At 37.2% G+C, this 23,893-nt stretch overlaps 1 protein-coding gene across 3 annotated transcripts in view; it reads left to right on the top strand.

Moving 5' to 3' along the window:
• LOC106080848 (probable serine/threonine-protein kinase DDB_G0282963) overlaps positions 1-22,565 on the top strand; it is a 56,739-nt gene extending 34,174 nt beyond the window's left edge. For 2 of the 3 annotated variants that reach the window (XM_013242439.2, XM_013242440.2), the window contains exons 5-9: positions 2,017-2,159; positions 2,900-3,554; positions 12,047-12,787; positions 12,859-13,103; positions 16,152-22,565. In XM_013242439.2, coding sequence (XP_013097893.2) covers positions 2,017-2,159; positions 2,900-3,554; positions 12,047-12,787; positions 12,859-13,103; positions 16,152-16,196 — 1,829 coding nt within the window. In that variant the 3' untranslated portion in view covers positions 16,197-22,565. The remainder of the gene's footprint in view (positions 1-2,016; positions 2,160-2,899; positions 3,555-12,046; positions 12,788-12,858; positions 13,104-16,151) is intronic. The other variant, XR_009398007.1, reaches the window with a different exon arrangement.
• The last annotated feature ends 1,328 nt before the right edge of the window (positions 22,566-23,893 follow it).

Genomic DNA, 23,893 nt, shown 5'->3' with positions numbered 1-23,893 from the left:
GGGGATCGATTTATATAGAATTCATATAATGCAGAGACCAAATAAAATCAAATTTAACCAGTAAGGAGGGGCAAAAGTTGGGCGGTGCCGACTGTATAATACCCTATACCTTTCCTATAAGTACAATGTGGGAGCTATATCCAAATATGAACCAATTACGGTTGATAAATGACAACATTATTGCAAATTACTCAAAATCTGACGAACATATATATGGGAGCTATAGTCATCGAACAAAGCGTTGTGCAAAATTTTGGCAAGATTGGTCAGTAAATGCGCTTGCAGTGGCAATTGGAGTGAAAATCGGGCGATATACATATACGACAGCTATATCTAAATCTGGGCCAATTTCTATGAAATTCAACAGTAATGTCGAGAGTCATAAGAAAATCCTTTCTGCCAAATTTCGAGAGAATCGGTCTAAAAATTAGCACTTTATTGCAATATTTCAGACGAATATATATATGACAGGTATATATAAAACTGAACTGATCTAGAGCAAACTTTTCAGATATTGTAATAGTCGTCGAGGAAAGCGTTGCACAAAGTTTTGGCAGGATTGGTCATTAAATGCGCTTGGAGTGAAAATCTGGTTATATACATATATGGCGCCTATATCTAAATCTGAACTGATTTCTATGAAATTCACCAGTAATGTGGTAATGTCTAGAGTCAAGAGAAAATCCTTCCTGCCAAATTTCGAGAGAATCGGTTAACAAATGACTTTTTTATTGCATTATTACTGCAAATCGGACGAACATATATATGGGAGCTATATCCAAATCGGAACCGATTTTTTCTAATTTCAATTGGCTTCGTCTCTAGGCCGAAAAACATGTCTGTATAAAATTTTAAGACGATCGGATGAAAACTGCGACCTGTACTTTGTACACAAATAAACATGGGCAGACGGACAGTCTGACAGATAGACAGACAGACAGACGGACATAGCTAAATAAAATCAGAAAGTGATTCTGAGTCGATCGGTATACTTATCAATGGGTCTATCTCTCCTCCTTTTGGGTGTTACAAACAAATGCACTAAGTTAAGGTATAATAAAGTCGGTTCAGAGTCATGAGAGAAACCATTTTAGCTCAATCGAATGAAAATTGCGCCCTCTTTAGGCGCAATGTATCTAATAGTATACATACATTGTTGGGTAGCTTATTTTTGTTAAATGTCGTAAAAAATTAGTAAAATCTGCGTTGGTATCGATAGGAAAAATAACAATCGATATTCAGAAAAAAAAAATAAAATATCAATAGTGCCATCGATATATTGCCAACTCTACTCCACTCTACTCCATCAGAAAAAAAATTCAGTTGGCAACATTTGTAAGCTACTATGCCTTGTTAAACTTCTCTCAAAAAAGGTGTCGTATTGCGGCACGCCGTTCGGACTCGGCTATAAAAAGGAGGCCCCTTACCATTGAGCTTAAACTTGAATCGAACTGCACTCATTGATAAGTGAGAAGTTTGCCCCTGTTCCTTAGTGAAATGTTCATGGGCAAAATTTGCAATTTTGCTTATTAGGATCAAAGGGGAAAAATATTTATATATATCGTTAAACTCAGCCAATAAAATTGGTATTTATGAGTTGCCTGTATTTCGATTTACGTCGCGATTTGTTACAACCAAAAACGACGTTAATCGAGGTATTACTGTACTATTATCTATTATCGCATAATATCGATGATATCGAAATCAATCGAATACATCTCATTTGCACTGGATATGGAATGAAAATAAAACATTCCCATTGTCTTATATATATATATGCACTTCCTCAGTCTTCGTCGCTGATTGGTCGGGGACTATTCGGTCGCAGCCCGCTGACCTCTTAAGTAGCGTGAGTTCCCCTGATGTCTATAATGGCCGTACATTTTGCATTAATTTCTAAAAGATTTCCATTTGACAGTTGTTTTAGTTATACATATCTACATTTATTTCACTTACACTAATTAATAATAATTTTAATATTTTTAATTTTAATGCCTTGTAATTGTTTTCTTACAGACACCATTACTGATGTACATTCACTCTCATCTGGCCGTGGCAGTACATTGTACAGTTCATCCAGCTCGCTGTCCAGTGGTGGCAGCAATGGTAGCAACAGCAACGGCAGCAGCAATGCAATGTCATCACCAGTTGGCGCTGGTGTAAGTAGTAAAAATCAATTGCATACTATAGTGATGATGAAAGAAATTGAGTGTTAGCATATTAGCGAAAAGAAAACAAAAAACCCAGACACGCACACCAAACCGAATCACAAGACTCACAGTTAAAAATCCGCATCCACTTCCTACAACAGAAAGAAAAAAAAAAAAAAAATAATGGTGCAGAAACAATTAAGTATTATTTTTGCTTATAATTTTTGTTCTCTATCGGCAATTCTGTTGAGTCCACAGCATGCGAAGAACCACAAATCCTTCCCCCTACCAACAGTCAAGCAACCAGCACCTAATATTCCCTTCTCCTGTAAAGAATCATAAAGCAATTAGCAATTTGTACAATAACTTTATTTCTTTAGTTTAATTTATTGAGAACTTGCTTGCTTCCCTTTCCTTATACCACTCAGTCTCTCTTAAAGTTTCGAAGAGAAGAACATCAACTAAATTTTTATTCCACTGAAATCGAACATCATTATGCTGCCTTCCGCAAGAAAAACATACACAACCAATTTTAATTAAAAAAAAAAAAAAAACAAACAAACAAAACAACTACGATCTCATTTTAAATGTAAAAAAATATTTTTTTTTTCAATTTAATTTATAAAAAAACACATATAATTTATAAATACGAGTATATGTATATAAATTTAAAAAACTGCTTTCAAAATAATTACACACACATTTTGATTGATCGATGCAAATTGTATCTGTAATTGTTACAAATATAGTTACAAACTGCTATGCCAACCGCAATCTCGCCTGTGATAACTAAAATCAACAACAACTCTAACAACAACAACAACAGCAACTCTTCAACATCACCAATTTCAATTAACGGCAACAATTTGATGTTGCAGCAGCAACCGCAACGCAAACATCCAACGACAACAATTGCTACGACTACAATACAAGCCGTAGCCATCCCAACTCAGGTCGTCACTGGACTTGGAGGAGGCAACACTGCTGGAACAGCAACGGTAACAATCAATGGCGGAGGTGGCGGAAATAACAGTCCCACAGCTGTCAGCTCCAATGCTTTGGTCACATTCGGTGGCAGCACTATGCCATTGTCGTTGACGGCCAAAAATATTTCGGCCACAGCCATCACACGTGGCTCGCCAACACCATCGACACCCTCACCGTCACCATCCTCATCGAGTGGCGTCTCTTCATCGTCATCTTTGATCTCGTCATCACCTCCCATCAATGGGGTGATTAGTAATGGTCGCAATGTGACCGTTAACATTCCTAATGGCTTGAAATTACAAGCAGCCACCGTCAATGGAGTGACTGGCACTGTAATCGGCAATGGCGCCACTTCGGCTGCCGCAACCATAATCGCAACTTCAGCACCCGCACAAGGAGTCAATAATACAAACAATGGTAAGTTATGAATTTCACATCCAGACTAGCATTGTATCCAATTCAGCTAGGCCAACAAAGTCCATGGCTGGTTAATGGACTGGATGCATTGCCTTTTTTTAATATATTGGGTTGCCCAAAAAGTAATTGCGGATTTTTCATACAGTCGGCGTTGACAATTTTTTTCACAACTTGTGACTCTGTATTGCATTCTTTCTTCTGTCAGTTATCAGCTGTTACTTTTAGCTTGCTTTAGAAAAAAAGTGTAAAAAAGTATATTTGATTAAAGTTCATTCTAAGTTTTATTAAAAATGCATTTACTTTCTTTAAAAAAATCCGCAATTACTTTTTGGGCAACCCAATAATAAAAAAATTTGAAAAAAAAAATCTATGTACGTAGGTAGATATCCAAAATATCAGTATTTCATTTATCAATATTTGTTGATCTACCCGTCTGTCCATTAGTTTTCTATTTTCTTTGGGAAAGTATGACTCATTTCTTGTTAATTCGAGTATATCGTGCTATTAATCATTGCCTTTTTCAATTGATTCCTAAATGGTGTTAACGGAATTCTCGATTGCTAGACCAGGCGCATCTTCTTCAATTTCGAGCGAGCGGGGTCTTGCCTTTAGGCATGAACCTTCCTTGAAAGCCAATTCTTCTTCCATTCACACATCATGGCCTGGCAAACGTGGTCATTGTAACTCATTTGAACTCTAACACCAATACAATTTTAATTATTTCGTTGGTCAACACAATAGATTTTTATACCCACAACCATTGGATGGGGACATACTAAACTAGTCATTGCGTTTGCAACACCTCGAAATATTGATCTAAGACCTCATCGACATTCTGAGTCGATTTAGCCATGTCCGTCCATCCGTCTGTCGAAATCACGATAGCGGCAACCGGCTGTATGTACCGGATTAGCCCGATGAATGGCTTTCATCTTCAAGGGCTGCCGCGTCTGTGAAAAACTGCCCAACGATAGCGATCGAAAACGTTAAGCTAGCCTCTTGAAATTTTGCACAGATACATACTATCGATATAGGTCGTTGGGGATTGCAAATGGGCCATATCGGTTCAGATTTGTATATAGTTCCAATATAAACCTATCTCCTGATTTGATTTCTGGAGCCCCTGGAAGTCGTAATTTTTGTCCGATTTGGCTAAAATTTTACACATAGCGTTCTGTTTTGACTTCCATCAACTGCACCAAATACGGTCTAAATCGGTCTATAACCTGAAAGCGCTTCCATAAACCGGTGGTGGGTTTCTTTTACTTGTTTAACTTATTGCACATCGTTTTACTGCTTGGTTTTTGCCATGTGACTTATTTGATGGTTTTGAATTCTTCAACCGAAATTTTTTTCTACCAAAAAATTTTAAAATTGAGTGTAGCGCTTATACATGATACACAAATTTGTTATCCGATTTCGATGAAATATTGTGGCAGGAGTTACATTATGGTGGTCCAGATCGGATCGTATTTGGATATAATACCCACATAGACGTATCTCTTACTTGAGGTCATGGGCCTATAAAAGACACATTTGCTACCTTTAGAACTCCACATAACATGACATATGCACCGATCTTCCGCTTTACGATATTGCAGCCATAAAAGGCGCATTTATCACCAAATTCCGTTTTTAAGTTCTTAGCTCATAAGTTATGCACATTGTGTTATGTTATGACTTCCAACAACTGTGCCTAGTACGGTCCGCATCGGTCTAGAACCTAGTATAGCTCCCATATAAACCGATCTGCCGATTTAACTTTTGAGTTCTTTCAGGCCGCAATTTTTTTTTATTATACTTGTTTGGTTCCTTGAATTTTAATTTTTGCTGGTTTGACAGAAGTTTGGAATGTAGAATAAAATTATGCCCTGAAATCCAAATCCTATCACGTGATCTTGCGTAACCGCGATTGAAATAAAATTCTTCTTGCGTGAGAGCGTACAAGCAAAATCATGCGCAGACACTCCTCATGAGAAACTGACGGCTCACGAGAAAAATCACGACTCACGAGACACACACGTGCTACTCAGGGGATACTCACGACTTCTGGGACACTCACGGGACACACACTTGCTTCGCACGAGATACTCAGGGAACACTCTCGAGATACTCACGACTCACTGCTCAAGGAACACTCATGAAACACTCACAACTCTCGAGACGCTCACAACTTACGAGATACTCACAAGACACTAACGGCACTCTCACGAGATACTCATGACTAACGGAACTCTCATGAGATACTCATTACTCACGGGACACTCACGACTTACGAGATACTCACGACTCACGAGACGCACACGACTCACGAGATACTCACCCCTCTCGAGAAAATCAGGACTAAAGCCTGTCATAACGCCGACTTTTCTCCCGAACAACTTCAAAACGCATTATAAAAAAATGGTGACTGCACCAATACAAACTTGGCTTCAATAAATTACCAACGTAATTGCAATCCCATGGCAGCCGGTTGTACGTACCGGATTGACCCGATAAAGTTCTTCATCGGCAAGGGCTGCCGCCTCAGTGTACAACACTTTTGTTGTGTGTTGTTGTTTGACTTTTGTTTGTGTTCTGGCAAAGATTAGAATCCGTGGGATTTTGCAATAATTTTAATGGCACTTTCGATGTGAATGAGTCAGTACCAGACTTAACTGTTAAAAAAATAAGATAGAACACAATTTTTTGCATGCAATACCATACGCACACGGTATTTTAGTGTACGATTCAGGCACACTGTCACTATCGGAAAATTATAAAAGAAGTAGAAACAATTCTGTCTACATATGTATAACATTTTCCATTGATATTCTAGAAATGTGTTTCACGACTCCTACGGACGATTATAACGCAATGAATTGTGAGAGAATCGTCGCGAAGAGTTACTAACATAAATTTGGTTAACCCGAAGCCTTTCGGGTTGACGCAGTTCGAGTTGAGGGAGTGGGCGACGAAGGCTCATATAACCCTCTGGATCATCGAAAGGGTCGATAAGACGACGAAAATCCTAAGGGGAGATCCAGATCGTGAGAAGACGAGGCTATTACTGAAAGGAAGTAAGAAGGAGGTCAGTTTAGCTTTCGATATCATAACGGGGCACATAGGACTACGAGCTCACTTATGTAAAATCGATACGTGAAGTGATAGCATGTGCGGCTAACAGATAGCGACATTTAAGTGGGGACACAATACCAGACATGAACCAACATAGGGGCGTACTATGGAAAACAATTAAGGATTTTGTAAGTAGCACGGAATTCCTAACTTAGATTTTCTTTTTCGATGTTACTTTTTTAGATTACTAGCTTAGGTGTATGTCCATAGTGGCATGGGGGGATTAATATCTGCACCTTTTTTTCAGCCTAACCTAACCTTTTAAAACTTACGCACGCGCAATGAATTGCTTAGTGGAATTCTAGAAGAGTATTTTGCGACTCACACCAAAGAAAAGTGTCTCAAAAGTCGTATCAGCGGCACTATAAAATAGAGTTACGTCATCAATCCCATGGCAGTCGCAAATGCTGCCGCCCCAGTGTACCCAACACTGCTACAACAACAACAACAAAGTAACGTCATCAGGACAAGCCATAGATTTCTCATATTGTATATACGAAATGCGTGCTATGCCCACGGTTATGGTCCAGTGAAAGCTAGGGGAATGGCATAAAGTTCGCATCACCCATGATTTGGCGATTATTTTCCTAATATTTTGATATGACACATGAGTGACTAGGGTGGCGTATGAAGAATGTTGGCACAATTATCGAATAGTAAACATACGCACCCATTGCCAATAAATTTACAGATCGATTACTCTGATCAACAAAATGAAAATATTGTAGTTTGCTCTTTCCTATGATTTACTTAGTGATTCTATTTCAAATTAGATAATGAGACATTGGAGAATTTCGTATGCCATTGGTTGGCTTTTACCAGAACTAAGGTGGGGACACAATGGGAATACCAGACTTGAACCGACTTAAGAGCTTGGAATAGAGAACTCTTGTGAGTAGCACAGAATTTCTGACTTTTTTCGTACATTTTAGAATTTACAACAAACCGATTACTGGCTTAGGCATACGTCCATAGTGGCATGAGGCGAATTTTGTGTATATCCGCACCCTCTTTTCAATCTAAAGTAACTTCAACTTAAATTGAAGCATTACATCTGAATCCGCCAACAGTTTTTCTCCAACAGCTCTTGTTTTTGGGGCCATAATTTAGATTTTTACCCAGTTTTTTAGGTTTTTTAGACACTACAAAATATTTTATAGACGTTTTTCGATATGAATTCGCAAAGATGTTAAGTGCTTGACCCAAAATATTTTTAACTATATTTGTGATAAATTTATGTATATTTGAAAATCATACGTCGAACTTTGTTAATGTTTTGTATTAGCAGTGGTTTAAACTTGATTAACGTCCTCAGGACAAGCCACATATTCCTTTTAACAAACAGACTGACACTGAAAGACAAAAAATCGGACAACTGGTTTTTGTAAACCGTTTTGGGAGCCACCGTATCGTAGCTCGTCGAGATGATCTTAGGAAATAATTTTCCAGCGTTGATTATTGCCAAATTGTTACGACAGTTGTGAATGTTTCAGCCACATAGAACTTCGGAACAAAGAGGTGTCACATTTCTGTTTCTTTAATTTGATCCTTAACCCATTAATGACGAATGGGTAGAAAAATATTCAAGAATAGAGCTGTCTTAGAAAAATTCTAACTCCAGTTGGGAAAAATGTATCCTAATAAAATTTGGATTGGCACAAATTAAAGGAATGAAATTTGTTAAAAAAATTCCCGTCATATAAGGTCATGTTTTGCGGGAAAATTGGCTTAACGACGAATGGTTAGAAAAATATTCAAGAATAGAGCTGTCTTAGAAAAATTCTAACTCCAGTTAGGAAAAAGGTATCCTAATAAAATTTGGATTGTAGCTCGTCGAGATGATCTTAGGAAATAATTTTCCAGCGTTGATTATTGCCAAATTGTTACGACAGTTGTGAATGTTTCAGCCACATAGAACTTCGGAACAAAGAGGTGTCACATTTCTGTTTCTTTAATTTGATCCTTAACCCATTAATGACGAATGGGTAGAAAAATATTCAAGAATAGAGCTGTCTTAGAAAAATTCTAACTCCAGTTGGGAAAAATGTATCCTAATAAAATTTGGATTGGCACAAATTAAAGGAATGAAATTTGTTAAAAAAAATTCCCGTCATATAAGGTCATGTTTTGCGGGAAAATTGGCTTAACGACGAATGGTTAGAAAAATATTCAAGAATAGAGCTGTCTTAGAAAAATTCTAACTCCAGTTAGGAAAAAGGTATCCTAATAAAATTTGGATTGACATAAATTAAACGAATGAAACTTGCTAAAAAAGTTTTCCCGTCATATAAGGTCATGTTTTGGGGAAAAATTGGCTTGCCGAAAGTTAGCAATTTTTTTATATCAAAAAAAAATCGAACAAAAAATGTTCTCAAAATTCTTAGGAGTGAGATTTCTGGAAATCTTTTTAATGTTGCATTTGGAGATTTCTATATTTAAAAAAAAAATTTTGGCGATAAGACTACTACTTTTGACAGCAAATCATATTAACAAATTGATTTCTTGTCTTTCTTGATTTTTTTTAATTTTTTTTTTTTTCAAAAATTTTTAAACATTTTTTTTTTAAATTTCGGTTTTATTGTTTTTCAATTTGAGCTTAATAACAATGCGAATGCAATACATAAGGGAGAGATTGTTAAATGAGTTTTGAAGAAAAAAATTCGCCAGTTACTCAGACTAGCCAGGACACATATTACCCCACTGATAGACACGTTTCGATAATTGGGTTTCTTCATCTCATCGGCACCATCCTGAACTATGTCCTTCTGTCGGACCGGTTCACAACCGGTGTTGCCGTTTTTGGTAAGCTGACTCAATTTTTGGTAGGTTTTTCTAACATATAAATACAAAGTTAATTACTGAAAAAATCGACGGAGATAACTCAAAATTTATTCACTTCTTATATTTCTGTGTATTCGTTAAGAGTGCAGAATAAAACCATAGATGTCGACGGACAATATACTGTTACAAGGTGTATCACTGCTCCAAATTTCAAGAAAAAGTGTGAATTCTGATATAGACATGGCAGCTGCATAACAAATATTTTAGATCAGATGCTGAGGGGATCAGGCAACACACTGTAACCGCGAAAATTTCTCGCATTTCTTGGCTCAACACTTAAATCGGGAGACCGCTTTAACCAAACTCGGTATGGTTGTTTATTGAAATCGGGGCAAAAATACGACTTTATGAAATCAAGATCGGGAGATCGGTATTAAAAAAGCTATATTAAGATATAGTTCATCTTTGTACTTTAGGCTGTAGAGTGATTTCAAAAAACAGACGGGCGGACGGCTGTGTTGCAAATGTGTTGGCCAACTTTTCGGTGATGGGTAAAAAAACATATAAAGCATTTTTGGCTAGTAGGTTTTGACCAGATTTTGTAGGATTTTTCTTAAATTTTGGTAGGAAATAATTTTCTCAAGTGGCAACACTGTTTACAGCCTGTTGTTCGTGGTACTTAAAGTTGAGATTATAATCATGCGGGGAAGATGATGAGACGTTGCCATTGCCCGGCTTTTGCGTCTAACAGATATCGGCACTTGGGTGGAGACACAATACCAGACATAAACCAACTTAGGGTAGTGGTATTGAAAACAATTAAGGATTTTGTAAGAAGCACGAAATTCCTAACATAAAATTTCTTTTTAGAGGTTATTTTATAGTTTTTAGAGCGCACAACAAGCCGATTACTGGCTTAAGTGTATGTCCATAGTGGCATGGGGAGGATTAATATCTGCACCCTCTTTTCAACCTAACTTAACCTAACGTATAGGCACAAATCTTATGTGAAATCTCAACTACTACTACCAGAGTGTTCGCTGTAAGCTTTTTCGCTGAGCAATATCTCTTCAAACAAACTCCAACTCCCCTCTATGGTCTTTGCATTCATATTATACCTTTGTCAACGAGGCAAGCTCCGCCTGCCGACGTCAACATCGGGAACTGTAAAATGCAAATTTTGCCCATGAACATTCCACTAAGGAACAGGGGCAAATTTCTGACATATCAATGAGTGCAGTCCGATTTAAGTTGTTAAGCTCAATGATAAGGGTCCTCATTTTTATAGCCGAGTCCGAACGGCGTGCCGCAGTGCGACACCTCTTTGGAGAGAAGTTTTACATGGCATAGTACCTCACAAATGTTGCCAGCATTAGGAGGGGAAACCACCGCTGAAAATTTTTTCTGATGGTCTCGTCAGGATTCGAACCCAGGGTCAAAGGCGGACATGCTAACCTCTGCGCTACGGTGGCCTCCACATCGGGAACTGTACTACATAAAAATAAAAACACCGTGTATACCTTTCATTTATCAGGGAACTGAAAGCTTCTAACATGTAAAGTTTCAAAGCGATTGCACCACAAGAAGGGGTAGTGGTCTAAAATGGGTTAATAAATAAATTCAAATTTTTAAAAACCGAATATTGAACTGAGTTGTACTTTCCCATTTTCCTCTATCCTACCTCTAAGATATCACTGTATTGTAAACATAACCTGTATTTTTTTTTAATTAATACCATTGGCTTTTCTTAACTTCTTTTTATAATTTCCCCCCACATAACCTAAACCATCATCAATCCACCACTGTAGCAATAATGTTGCAAGCCTTACGCGGTTGCCATTTAGTGTAAAAAAACTCTAAAAATTTGGCCAAATATCAAAAAATAAAAAAGAAATGAAAATTCGAGAGGACTCAACAACGAACTTGATAGACAAAGAGAGAGAGAGAGAGAGAGAGAAAACGAGAGAGAGAGAGTGAAAGAAAAAAGGGATTTTTTTATGTGTTGACAACACCATAAGGATACAACTAAAAGAAAATTAAACCAAATGATATGTACAAAGCGGGAAATGGTCATTTCTTTAAAATGATTTTATCATATAAAATAATTTATTAGAAAAAATAATAATAATAAAAAAAAACCCACACACAAATTAAAGGTTGACACAGTTTCACAAAAAAAACAAAAATCCATCAACACCAACGCCAACAGAAAAATCAGAGGTTTTCCTGGTTTGTATTCCTTCTATCTCATAGACAAAAATAAAATTGAAATAGACTTTTGCGCTAATGGCAAACAATTGGAGTGTGTCTGTCTATCATACAATATTCAAAAAAATTTGCCCTCTCGAAAATTTTGTTGAAACCAACAATTAGAAAAAAGGCTAACAGTGCTATTACCACCACCAATCAACTACCACCAAATCAAAACTCTCGTTCGTACCACCACCACCACCAACAACAACAACAAGAACAACCAAACCACCTCAATCACCATTTAAATCTTAATTTGTGTAACTGTGTGTAAAAAAAGAATGAATGATAGATAGATAAACTCTCTTTGATCTCTCAAACAAACAATTTTATATTTTCTGCAGCAGCAGCTCTGGTCAACAGCCACTTTCCGAGCCAACAACAAATCAGTGGTGGTCGTAAGAAAACTTTAAGCTTGGTTGGCAGTAGCAACAACCACCACCATGGCACAGATAATGCAATGGCCAAAAATCATCAACATCATCAGCATCTGCCACAAACGCATCATCACAAACAGACACAAAATCATCAACAATCCACGGAAGATGGGGAGCAGCCTGCAAAATTATTAAAGGTATTCAGTGGTAGTGGTGGTATAGGTGTTTTGAGTGGCATGGGCGTTAGTAGTAATCCACAGCGTGAAGGTGTGACTGCAACCAATGTAACCAGCCATGCCCAAACTATTACCCATGCCAACAACAGTTTGCTCGGAGGCTCAGGTGACAATTCAAAACTACCACCAACAAGTGACAAATTGCTAACGAATGGCTTTGCGGCAGCATCTTCCCCGTTTGCAGCCAGCGAGTTGTGCCGTTTGCCCGGAGGGGCTGAATTGAACATTCTACCAGCCAGCAGCAGTACTGCCTTAAATGGCATAAAAATAGGTGGTCCCAACACCAACGCCACCACCACCACTTTGGCTACAGCATTTTATCATGCCAATGGCAAAATCACATTTACTAATAACCTACCCGCCGTAACCTCATCTGCCGCCGCAACCACAACATTACTACCATCAGTATCGTCATCATCAACAATGCCAAATAGAACAACAAGCACTAATGGAATTTTGCTCAACGGAACAGGTATGTTTGACCCTTGACTTCTCTTGGCCTATCTCAAACCCATTCATTGTCTACATTCACCACATTTGCAGATACATCAAGTGTTGCACCACCACCACTGCTGGCAGCTCCACCATCCGGAATGTCAACAGCTAAATTAAGCAGTCTGCATTTCCCCAGCAATTTTGCCCAATTATTGGCTGCTGCGAATGCTACCAGTAACAATCAAACAACAACCAACACCAACACTTTTGTAACATCCAGTAATTATGGCGTGCACGTCAGTGGCCCATCGAATATAACAAATTTGACGGCTATGGAATCACCAAAATCAAAAGTAAGTTTCCACCCCAGTTTCAAGCAATCGTCCTAAAATCGAAACTCGGTGCCATATATCATTCGTATCAGTTTCAAAGTGTCAAGTCAATCCATAGGCCATTGATATATTGCCACAAAAGTTAATCCATAAACACCTTGAAAACAAAAACCTTTTTTTTTAACAGCAAATTGTCTAGTCAAATTAATTTTACAGTTATGTCCCATATATCACTGACAATAAGCGGTATCGAGCGGAGAGTCTCAGTGAGAGGTCGGGTGGCACCGTCACTTGCACAAATACTGAGTGCCTGTGATGCTCGATATGACAAGGCGAGTTATTGGCGCCCTTAATATAACCAATGGCCACTCCGTTCCCACGGCGATCGGTCCTTTAGACCGGAACGAACTTGCTCACTCACCTACAGGAGCTTGACGAGGATCGCCACCTCCACATCAAAATGTGGTAACAAAAACAACATATCTGACCAGTCAACAGTTGACTTCGTTGTTTCTGAATTTAAAACACGAAACCATAGCAGAAACCAAAACTCTTACTAAGTGGTATCGATCTGCGGCCCGCCGTTCGAACTCGGCAATAAAATCTAGGTCTCTTTTGATTGAGTTTAAAGCTTAAATCGGATAGCGCTCATTAATGGAAGGTTTTAGTCGAGTAAAAAAAAAAAGATTCCAAAAATCTTAATTTTTGTTTTTCCTTGTTGTTAGGGCGAGAATTATTTTTTCGGGATGTGTTCATTTCAAGACGAGCATAATGATCGAATATTTCTATGAAATCAAAAATGAAAGCCATGTCCGAAATCAAAAAAAAAAAAATTCTCCGAAAACTTCTTACACATTACATGAGACAGTGAAGTAAAGCCAACCCCCAAAAGATTTCTCAGGACAAACATTTTTGGGCCTTTTATATACAACTCTAAACGCAGACAAAGCATTCTCATCTGCGATATATTCGATGAAATCAGCGATGAAATTTTGGATTGTACATTGATAGTAAAAACTTCTCCCAAAGAGATGTCGCACTGCGGCACGCCGTTCGGACTTGGCTATAAGGAGCAGGCCCCTTTTCAATCGAACAGCACTCATTGATATGGGAGAAGTTTGCCCTTGTTCCTTAACTCGAACCCTTTATAGTTTAAAAACTGGAAAACTCAGGGCGATCCGGGTTAATGGAATGCTAATGGGCAAATTTGCACTACATTGGTAACCAAAAAAAAAAAACACAATTGCGTCCCAAGTATCTAAAGGGTACAACCCAACCAAAAACCCTATAAAAAAAATATTTAGACCGATCCCTACTATATGAGACCTATATTTTGGGAGTAGATTACGAATCCTATAAAGAAATAGGGAGACAAATGCCAGGGACCCGCTACTCTCTCAAAGCAATAAGTCAACTATGGCGACTAAAAATAAACTGATATTGCCCCTTACAATCCCCAAACGATCGGCATGACGCAAATTCGACAGTCGAACAGATATGATTCGGGTCACTAGCAAGTGAATATTCCTACTTTATCATGGCTCGAAAACACTGCGAATTTTTGAAACAATATGAGACCTATATTTTGGGATTAGATTACGAATCGTATAAAGAAATAGGGAAATTCCAGGGACCCGCTTCTCTCTCTCAGAGATTTCTAGAGGCGCAATAAGTCAACTAGGGCGACTAAAGATAAACTGATATTGCCCCTTACAATCCCCAAACGATCAGCATGACGCAAATTCGACAGTCTAACAGATATGATTCGGGTCACTAGCAAGTGAATATTCCTACTTTATCATGGCTCGAAAACACTGCGAATTTTTGAAACAATTCGAATGTTCTCAAAATTCGTAATGCTTGAAAAGCTAATAAATCGTCGACGGGGTACTTCAGTACTACTTGGGCGGAAAAAGTACTAACGTACTGACTTTCCATCCCTGTTGTTGTTTTTGTAGCCACATTTTCATGTGGAAGTGGAGATCCTCTATAAGCTCCTGTGGGTTAGCAAGCACGTTCCGGTCCAAAGGACCGATCGCCGCGGGAGCATGGTGGCCATTGGTTATTTAAAGGCGCCAATAATCCGCCTTGTCATATCGAGGATCATAGGCACTCAGTATTTATGCAAGAGCCGCTGCCACCTGCCACCTCCGCTCGGTACCGCTGTGATTGTCCGCGACTCCCGTTGCAGCTACACAATACTTCGGTAGCTCGCAGCTAAGCCTCTCTTGATAGAACTGAACACCACACAGATCAAACCTCAATGTTCCAGCCTATGTGGTGCTCACAGCTATCCCGTGTCGGGCTCTCCATCCCTGGTAGCCATCCATTATCACAAATAGACAGCCTAGAGGAGGTTTACAATCGGCGTTGCACTCACAGATTCCAACCTTGGTCAGCTCGTCAGCCACTTTCCCCGCCACCCCTGATGGCCCGGAACTAAGCTAAATCTGATAGCAGCCCCCAAACGTCCGAGACGCTCCTTGCATCTCCCGATAAGCCTCGACTTCACATGACCCGCAGTCATGGCCCTTAGTGCCGCCTGACTGTTCACATAAATTGTGACAGTCTGACCGCTCCTGTTTCAGAATCACATACAAGGCCCTGAGGGCCTTAAAAATCTTCAGCCTAAAAATACAGCACCCGTCCAGATGACTATGTGAATCCCTAATTCCAAGGAATTCAAAAAAACCCCTTCCCCCATCTAGCTTGGACCCATCCGTGTAGCCCAAAGCTACCTCACCTTCAGATCGCCAGAAGTAGCATAAACCAACGTATTGTGCTATCGCCAATTACCATCGAGCGCCTCAGTGTACAACACTGCTACAACAACAACAACCATCGACCGGTTGTACGTTCTGGATTGATTGATGATTTAGCCATCTCCTAAAACACTTGTACAAACTCGTATTGACCTAGTTGGGGTATCATGTTAAGCATAGTCTAGTAAAAGAAAACATTTTTTGATGGTATTCTTGTTCTAAGCTTCGGCTATCAGAAGCTTTATAGTTTATTTATTTTATCCACAACTATAATTAACTATCTTTTTCCAATTGCTCTTCTTTTTAGTCAACAATTGTTGGATGGCGTACTGGAGCTACGACTACTAACTAAAACTAGCAAAATTAGCAGAGAACTTATATGGCAAATGGTTGTAAAACGAAACAAAGTCTCAATTCAGTTTTTTTTTTTTTTGTAAAGAAATCAATCAAATAGCAAACAACAACAATATCTTAACACATACTACTCCAGGGTGAAACAAGAGTGTTGAGTCGTCATCGCCGCCGTCAAAGTCGAATACGAATGCAGTCCTAACGATTGAAGAGAAAAATAGTAAGAAAAAAATAGCTTGAGGAATGAAAACAACAAAAAATGAAAATGCTCCCACCTTTTGTCTATCATGACATGTGACAACACACCACAACAACAACAACAACAACAAAATAAAGCAAAACAAACAAACAAAACATGAAATGAACAATTTATATAATGATACAAACAAAAATCATCATCAACAACAATTACTAAAAAAAAAAACACACCTTCTTATATAGATCGATATACATATACACAACAAAGTACATAGAGTGCATACATGTATATTAGAATACAACAGCAGGAGGTTTTCATTCATTCACCACTTTAAACTACATACAAACACGTATTTACATGTATATTATACGAGTATCATATGAAAAAATCAAATCAAATCAAAACAAAACCCAAAACTATCACCTACAAACACACCTAACCTCCTACCCCTTACACACACACACACACACATGATATGATTAGCAACGATACATTAGAGAGGTATGACAGTAAGCGCTACAATTACAAATTACGCAAAGAGACAGAAAGCGAGAGATTTATTTATACTAAGCAAAACAAAAAGAAAATGATATTGAAGATAAAAACAGTTCCGCCCATCGTTAGCATCAACGATTTCGTAAACACATATATGAAAAAAAGTTAGTAGAAAAGAAGAAAAATCAAACGAATTGGAATGTCCAAGAAAAGTAAGGAAATTTGATTTCTCAACCCATCTCTTCCCGCACACACTGATTTTTTTTTTTTAGTTATCCCTTGCCTTGCCTTTCTCCAACGATAGCCAGCCCGTTCGTTCTGCCGAAAATCTCCACAGTAGCCATAATAGCAAAAGCAATTTTGATTCATTGTTCTGGGAACCCACATGAGGTTTCCTGTCTATCTTTCTTTCTGCCACAAAAACAAAATTTTTAAAAAATTTACTTGAATAATGTATTATTATTTTTTTTTAGCTCTATTCAACTATAATTAAAAATTATAGTTGAAATTAAAACCAGTTCTACACCCAAATTCTATTCAAAAATTTTTATTTTATTTGGTTTTTTAATTGAAAATTTTATATATTTATTTTTGGTTATTTTATTTGCTTAAATAAAAATTTTATTTTTTTTTTCTTCCATTCAACTACAAACAAATCCAGTGATCAAAGTTCTTCATTCAATTTTCATTCTTTTTTTTAATTAAAAATTTGTTAATTTTATCGTTCAACTATAGTTTATTTAATTTTTGTTGATTTTATTAAAGCTGCTTTTTAAATTGATATGGCATAACAATTTTAAAGTTGATATTTTTTCTATCAAAAAATTAGCTGCAGTAAAAATTTTTAATTGAACCAAAATTAAATTTCAAAAAGATTTGTGCAATAAATATATATTCAATTTCAATTAATTGTTAATGTGTATATTTTGGTTATATATTTTCGTTTTTGTGCTAAGAATTACCTTAAAAAAATCTCTTTCAGATTCTCTTACCTGTCTCAATTTACTGAAACAAAAACAATTCTGAAATGGATGAATTCACGGTATATAATTTGGGAGATTAGGATTTTGATCCTCCCAAGGTAAATGGTAGGAAATTGTTTTGGATTTTCTGTTTAATGTAGGTTATAAATTTTTAAAAATGTTTTTAACTTTATATTTTTATTATCATGCAGCTTTATAAGCTTCCAAAATTGTGGATTTTGCCATAGGATAGGGGTATACTAATTTCATCATTCTGTTTGTATAACCTCGAAAAAAAGCGTCTAAAACCCCATAAAGTATATATATATATTCTTGATCGTCATATCATTTTAAGTCTATCTAGCCATGTCCGTCCGTCTGTCTGTCAAAAGCACGACAACTTTTGAAGGAGTAATGGGCCAAATCGGTCCATGTTTTCATATAGCTGCAATATAAATCTATATTGGCCTCTATAGGGTGCAATTCTCGTCGGATTTGACTGAAATTTTGCACGTGGTATCACTTCCAACAACTGTGCTATGTATGCTTCAAATCGGTTCATAACCTGATATAGCTACCATATACACCGATCTGGTGTCTTGACTTCTTCAGCTTTTAAAACGGCGCAATTGTTATCCGATTTGGCTGTAATTTTGCACGTGGTGTTTTGGTATCACTTTAAACAACTGCGCTAAGTACCATTCAAATCGGTTCATAACCTGGTATAGCTGCCATATAAACTGATCTTTAATCCTGACTTCTTTAGCCGCTATAGGGCGCAATTCTCATCCAATTTGGCTGAAATTTTGCCTAGGATGTTTTGTTATGACATCCAATAACTGTGCTAAGTATGACGAAAATCGGTACATAACCTGAAATAGCTGTCATATAAACCGATCTGAGATTTTGACTTCTTGAGCCCCTAGAGGGCGCAATTCACATCTGATTTGGCAGAAAATTTGTACAACGGCTTCTCCCATGACTTTCAACATACGTGTCCAATATGATCTGAATCGATCTATAGCTTTATATAGCTCCCATATAAACCGATCTCCCGATTTTGCTTCTTGAGCCCCTACAGCGCGCAATTCGAATGAACTGATATATTACACAATGACTTCTACAATGTTCCGAATCAGACTATAACTTGTTTTGTTTTATTTTTCAGATTGTCAGATTGTGTTTACATTTTAGGGTAATGTCATAAAAAAAACATATACAAGTGTTATAACAAAAATGATGAATCGTATATCTTATGACATATGTGACATGTCATAAGACAAGCACATATAGTGTCATAGCAGCTTAAGTGCCGTCACTATAGGGTGACAAGCCGTTCGGACTCGGCATTAGAAAGCAGGACACTTATTATTGAGCTTAAACTTGTATCGGGCAGCACTAATTGATATGAGTGAAGTATCCCCTTAGAGGATTTTTGGTATGGTTGAAAGGCGCGTGACTAGCAACCTTGTTTGCTGGCCTTTTCACTCATAAAGAGAGAGAAAAAAGGAGACAATAATTAAAGTCCACCATGGTTAAGTGCACATCTCTGGAACCAAAAAGAGGGATCTAGGTAGGCCAGAGAGGAGTTCTCATAGGCGGGTGTTCCGCCCAGTCAGCCACTTGGCCTTCTACCGTAGTCCAGAATGACCATAGGGCATAGTGCCTGGAGGAAATCCAGGTACGAAAAAGTGTGCTCATCCAAAAATATGTGTCTTTTTCTCGCAATTGTGCGGTAATGACACAAAAGTTACTCGACTGCTTCCAAATCCTTCTCATCAACGCAGACCCTCCAGATGTCTTCCTCTCTCAGTGTCCAACGCTAAGCCAAAGAATTGACGTTGCAATTACCAGTCAGCCAGTCACTCATATCAGCAGTTCGAGGCCATGCTTCCTCAGCCCCAGGATAAGTGACATTATGTTCCGTGAAACAACTCATGACGTCAGCCTACGCCTGATTCACACAGGTTAAAGTAGAAAGCCTCTATCCTACCGATAAACTTGAAAAGGGTACGGTTCACTGGATCAGTATCACGACCAGCGCTCGCCACGCGATAACTATGAGGAGGACTATGCGAGTTGAAATCCTTAGCTCCGATTTATATGATCTTCATCGTCGACACCAGAAGCTCAGCTGAGAGCTACCCGGCGCTTCAAGAGGTTGCGGTTAGTGGAGTGCCCCGTGTACGGAGTAATTGCAAATGAAAAAAATGCAAATTTTGCCCATGACCATTCCTCTAAAGAACAGGGGCAAACTTCTCACATATCAATGAGTGCAGTCCGATTCAAGTTTAAGCTCAATGATAAGGGGCCTCCTTTTTATAGCCGAGTCTGAACGGTGTGCCGCAGTGCGACACCTCTTTGGAGAGAAGTTTTACATGGCATAGTACCTCACAAATGTTGCCAGCATTAGGAGGGGAAAACCACCGCTGTTTTTTTTATGGTCTCGCCAGGCGTTCAGCATTATAGGCGGTCATGCTAACCTCTGCTCTACGGTGGCCTGCAAATGCAGTCGAGGATAATCAGCGGTATGGAGGGAAGAGTCTCAGTGAGGGGCCAGTCGGCACTGGCTCTTGCCCAAATGCTGAGTGCCTATGGTACTCGATGTGACAAGGCGAGTTTTAGGCCCCTTTAAATAATCAATAGGCAATACAATAAAATAAGCTTGCTCACCTTAACGAGGATTGTCATCGCCACATACATATGTGGTTAGGATAGGTTAGGTAAGAGTGGCAGTACTTTTACAGACTCACTTAGACAATTTTAAGTCCATTGTGATACCACAGTAGCGACAGACCAAGGCTTCTGGTGGGAATCGAACCCACTACCCCTGCACTGGTAATCCAAGCACGCTACCTACTCTGCTACTGGGACGCTGAAACAACAATAGCTCCCGGTATCTAGCAGAGCTAGACAGCCTTCTCCATGGTTTGAAGAAACTCTACACCTCCTAACCCTTTCCTATAAAAAGTTATATTCTGCGTTATTAATCTGAAACTTGATTTACAACAATTGTCGTTTTATGGTATACCATTCCCATTCTTTGTCCCTATGAAATGATCTCTCAAATCAGTTTTATTTTACAAATCGCTTTTTTTAACATTTGTAAGACCCAGAACAGTGCCTGTTGATTTTTTTTTTGTACTTGCCATGAACAAATTAGCGATTATGAAGTGAATGTCGGCGAAGGCAATATTTAGTCTAAACACCTAACCCATATATGGACTAAAAAGCTTGCACAGTGATTTTTAAACATTTTTTAAATCTACACATGCCGATAAGGTAACTGCAAAATTGCCTAATTTTTTTCTTCTCTTTGGACGCATTGATTTTGTTTCCTTAAATTCTTTATGAGATTACAGCTGGACTGTTGAGTTTGTCTCAGAAGGCCCTCTCCATGGTGACTCCTCCCCAATATTTAGCTTGTATATAATAAGATCTGTTATAAGTGTAGCATATATGATGATACTAAGCTAACAATCCACCTATCCATTAACCTTCCTCCAACAACAAATGAAGAACCCTTAGCCAATATTTCATCCAAACCATCATCATATGTTTTTAAAATGAACGTCAGTGTTTCCGTTTCCGCATATCCGTTCTTCTTCTCGTAAGACAAAGAACATCATAAAAAAATACACAGAACTCAAACTCAAAAAAAAAAAAAAAACAAAAACAAAAAAATATTACGGAAAAAAATGATATGTGTTATGTATTAGTTTATAAAACAAGAAAGAATTTCTTTAAATTGTTATCTATATTTTTAGTAATTTGTTTGTATATTTTTCTTTTGAGTGTTTTCATTTTCAATTTAAACACAAATGAATGAAAACAAATTAAAAAAAAAAATGATGAAAAAATAAATAAACATGTTGTTTTTCAACGCTGTTTTGTAACAGAAACCACCAAAAAAGGCAACGCTTTATAAAACAAAAAAAAAAAAAACAAAACAAAATAGAAAACTAAAAAAAACTCATTTTAAAAAAATATTTTTTCTAAACAAAATTGAAGAAGGTATGTCCCCTATTCCCAACATTTGTAAAGAATGCCATTAAAGAAAAAAAAAGTGAGCAACCATTAAACAAAACAAAAAAACCAAACCAAGCAGTAAAAAAAAAAAAAAAAAACAATTACAATATTTTTAACGATTAAAAATTGTAACTTATTTTGGCAGAAAAAAACTACCAACAATTACAGATACTAATTTTATGTTAAATGGAGAACAAAAAAGAAAAAAAAAACAATCAAAAATTACAAAAATATATAAAAAAAACAAATATACAATTACAATTATAACAGTGAGGAAATATTAAATATAACAGAAACATGCTTAGTTGTTTACAATTTGTAAGACTTTTTAACCCCAGACACCATCATTACCTTTTTTTTAATCCCAGCCAAAATTGCATCTCTATTTTTTTATTAACCTCTTCTTTTCCAATCTTTCACATATCCCCCCACCCATCAATTTTGTGCAGATATTTTGTTTCTATCATCATAGCAAAAATAAATCTAAAAAAATATAAAAATCTGTTTGTAATATTTTAAGCAGAACTAAAAAACCACGAGAAAATTTAAAAAAAAAAATAAATAATTTTCAAAATACAAAAACAGAGTATATATATACACAACTAAAACAAACAAAAACTAAGCAGTTAAGAGAAGAAACTTTGTAAACAAAGCAGAAAATAATACAAAAAAAAAAAAACAAAAATTATAAAAAGTGGAAATATAGTCAAGTAACGTATAAAAATATAAATGCAATTTGTAAAAAAGCATAAAAGAAATCCAACTAATTAATCTAAATATACATAGTTTATAAATGCAAAAACAGAAACAAAAAAAAAACAAAAAGAAACAAAAATTAATCTATATATACATATATATATATTTAATATACATATAATGTAATTGAATATACATAAATTATAATTAATAATAATAATAATTATAATAATCATAACAACGTATTAATGTATGTTTAAATGTGTAAATTAAAATTAATAAATTAATCTTAAACAACAATAAAGAAGAAATTTTTCAAATAAAACATTTGTAAAAAAATTCAAACAAAATGCCTGTGCATCAACAAATTCTATTTTCTATAACGAAGCGAAAACAAAATGATATTATACATATAATCGAACACAAACAAAAGGAACCCCCATCTCCAATACACATCTACAACAAATCTTTAAACTTTGTGTTCTCCTCTTTGGTCATCTGTAATGTTTTGCGTTGTTACACATTATTGTTTCTCGTCTTTGATTGTGTTGCAGAGAAGTTTTTGAAAGTTTTGAACATGTCAAATGTAATGGACCATCTGGACGCAATTGATCCGAAATTTGTTTTATTTTCATGTCAACTATCTTACTTTACATATATTTTTTACACAATCTTGTCCACCTCTAAATCGAACTTTAATGACCTAGTGCTACGTGTCCCGAAATGTCTTCTCCGTCTGCGTTTTGTACATACCGAAATCGAAGAAATCTTCAGATCCTAGTTCTGTTGGATTTGTCAGAAACGAATCTAGCATAGGTCGCTTGATGTAAGTGTCCACCGGAGCGCTGAGGTAAGCATTTCCGTCTATAACGCTGAACGCCTGGGTTCGAATGCTGGCGAGACCATCAGAAAAAACTTTTCAGCGGTGGTTTTCCCTTCCTAATGCTGGCAACATTTGTGAGGTACTATGCCATGTAAAACTTCTCTCGAATGAGGTGTCGCACTGCGGCACGCCGCTCGGACTCGGCTATAAAAAGGAGGCCCCTTATCATTGAGCTTAAAACTTGAACCGGACTGCACTCATTGATATGTGAGAAGTTTGCCCCTGTTCCTTAGGGGAATGTTCATGGGCAAAATTTGCAATGCTGGCAACATTTGTGCGGTACTATGCCATGTAAAACTTCTCCCCAAGGAGGTGTCGCACTGCGGCCCGCCGTTCGGACTCGGCTATAAAAAGGAGGGCCCTTATCATTGATCTTAAACTTGAATTGGACTGCACTCAGTGATTTGTGAGAAGTTTGCCTTAGAAGTTCCTTA

The sequence above is a fragment of the Stomoxys calcitrans genome, chromosome 4 (genome assembly GCF_963082655.1).
Source record: "Stomoxys calcitrans chromosome 4, idStoCalc2.1, whole genome shotgun sequence".
Classification (NCBI taxonomy): Eukaryota; Metazoa; Arthropoda; class Insecta; order Diptera; family Muscidae; genus Stomoxys; species Stomoxys calcitrans.
The sequence above is the reverse complement of the archived record's forward strand: the minus strand, read 5'-3'. Positions and strand labels throughout refer to the sequence as shown.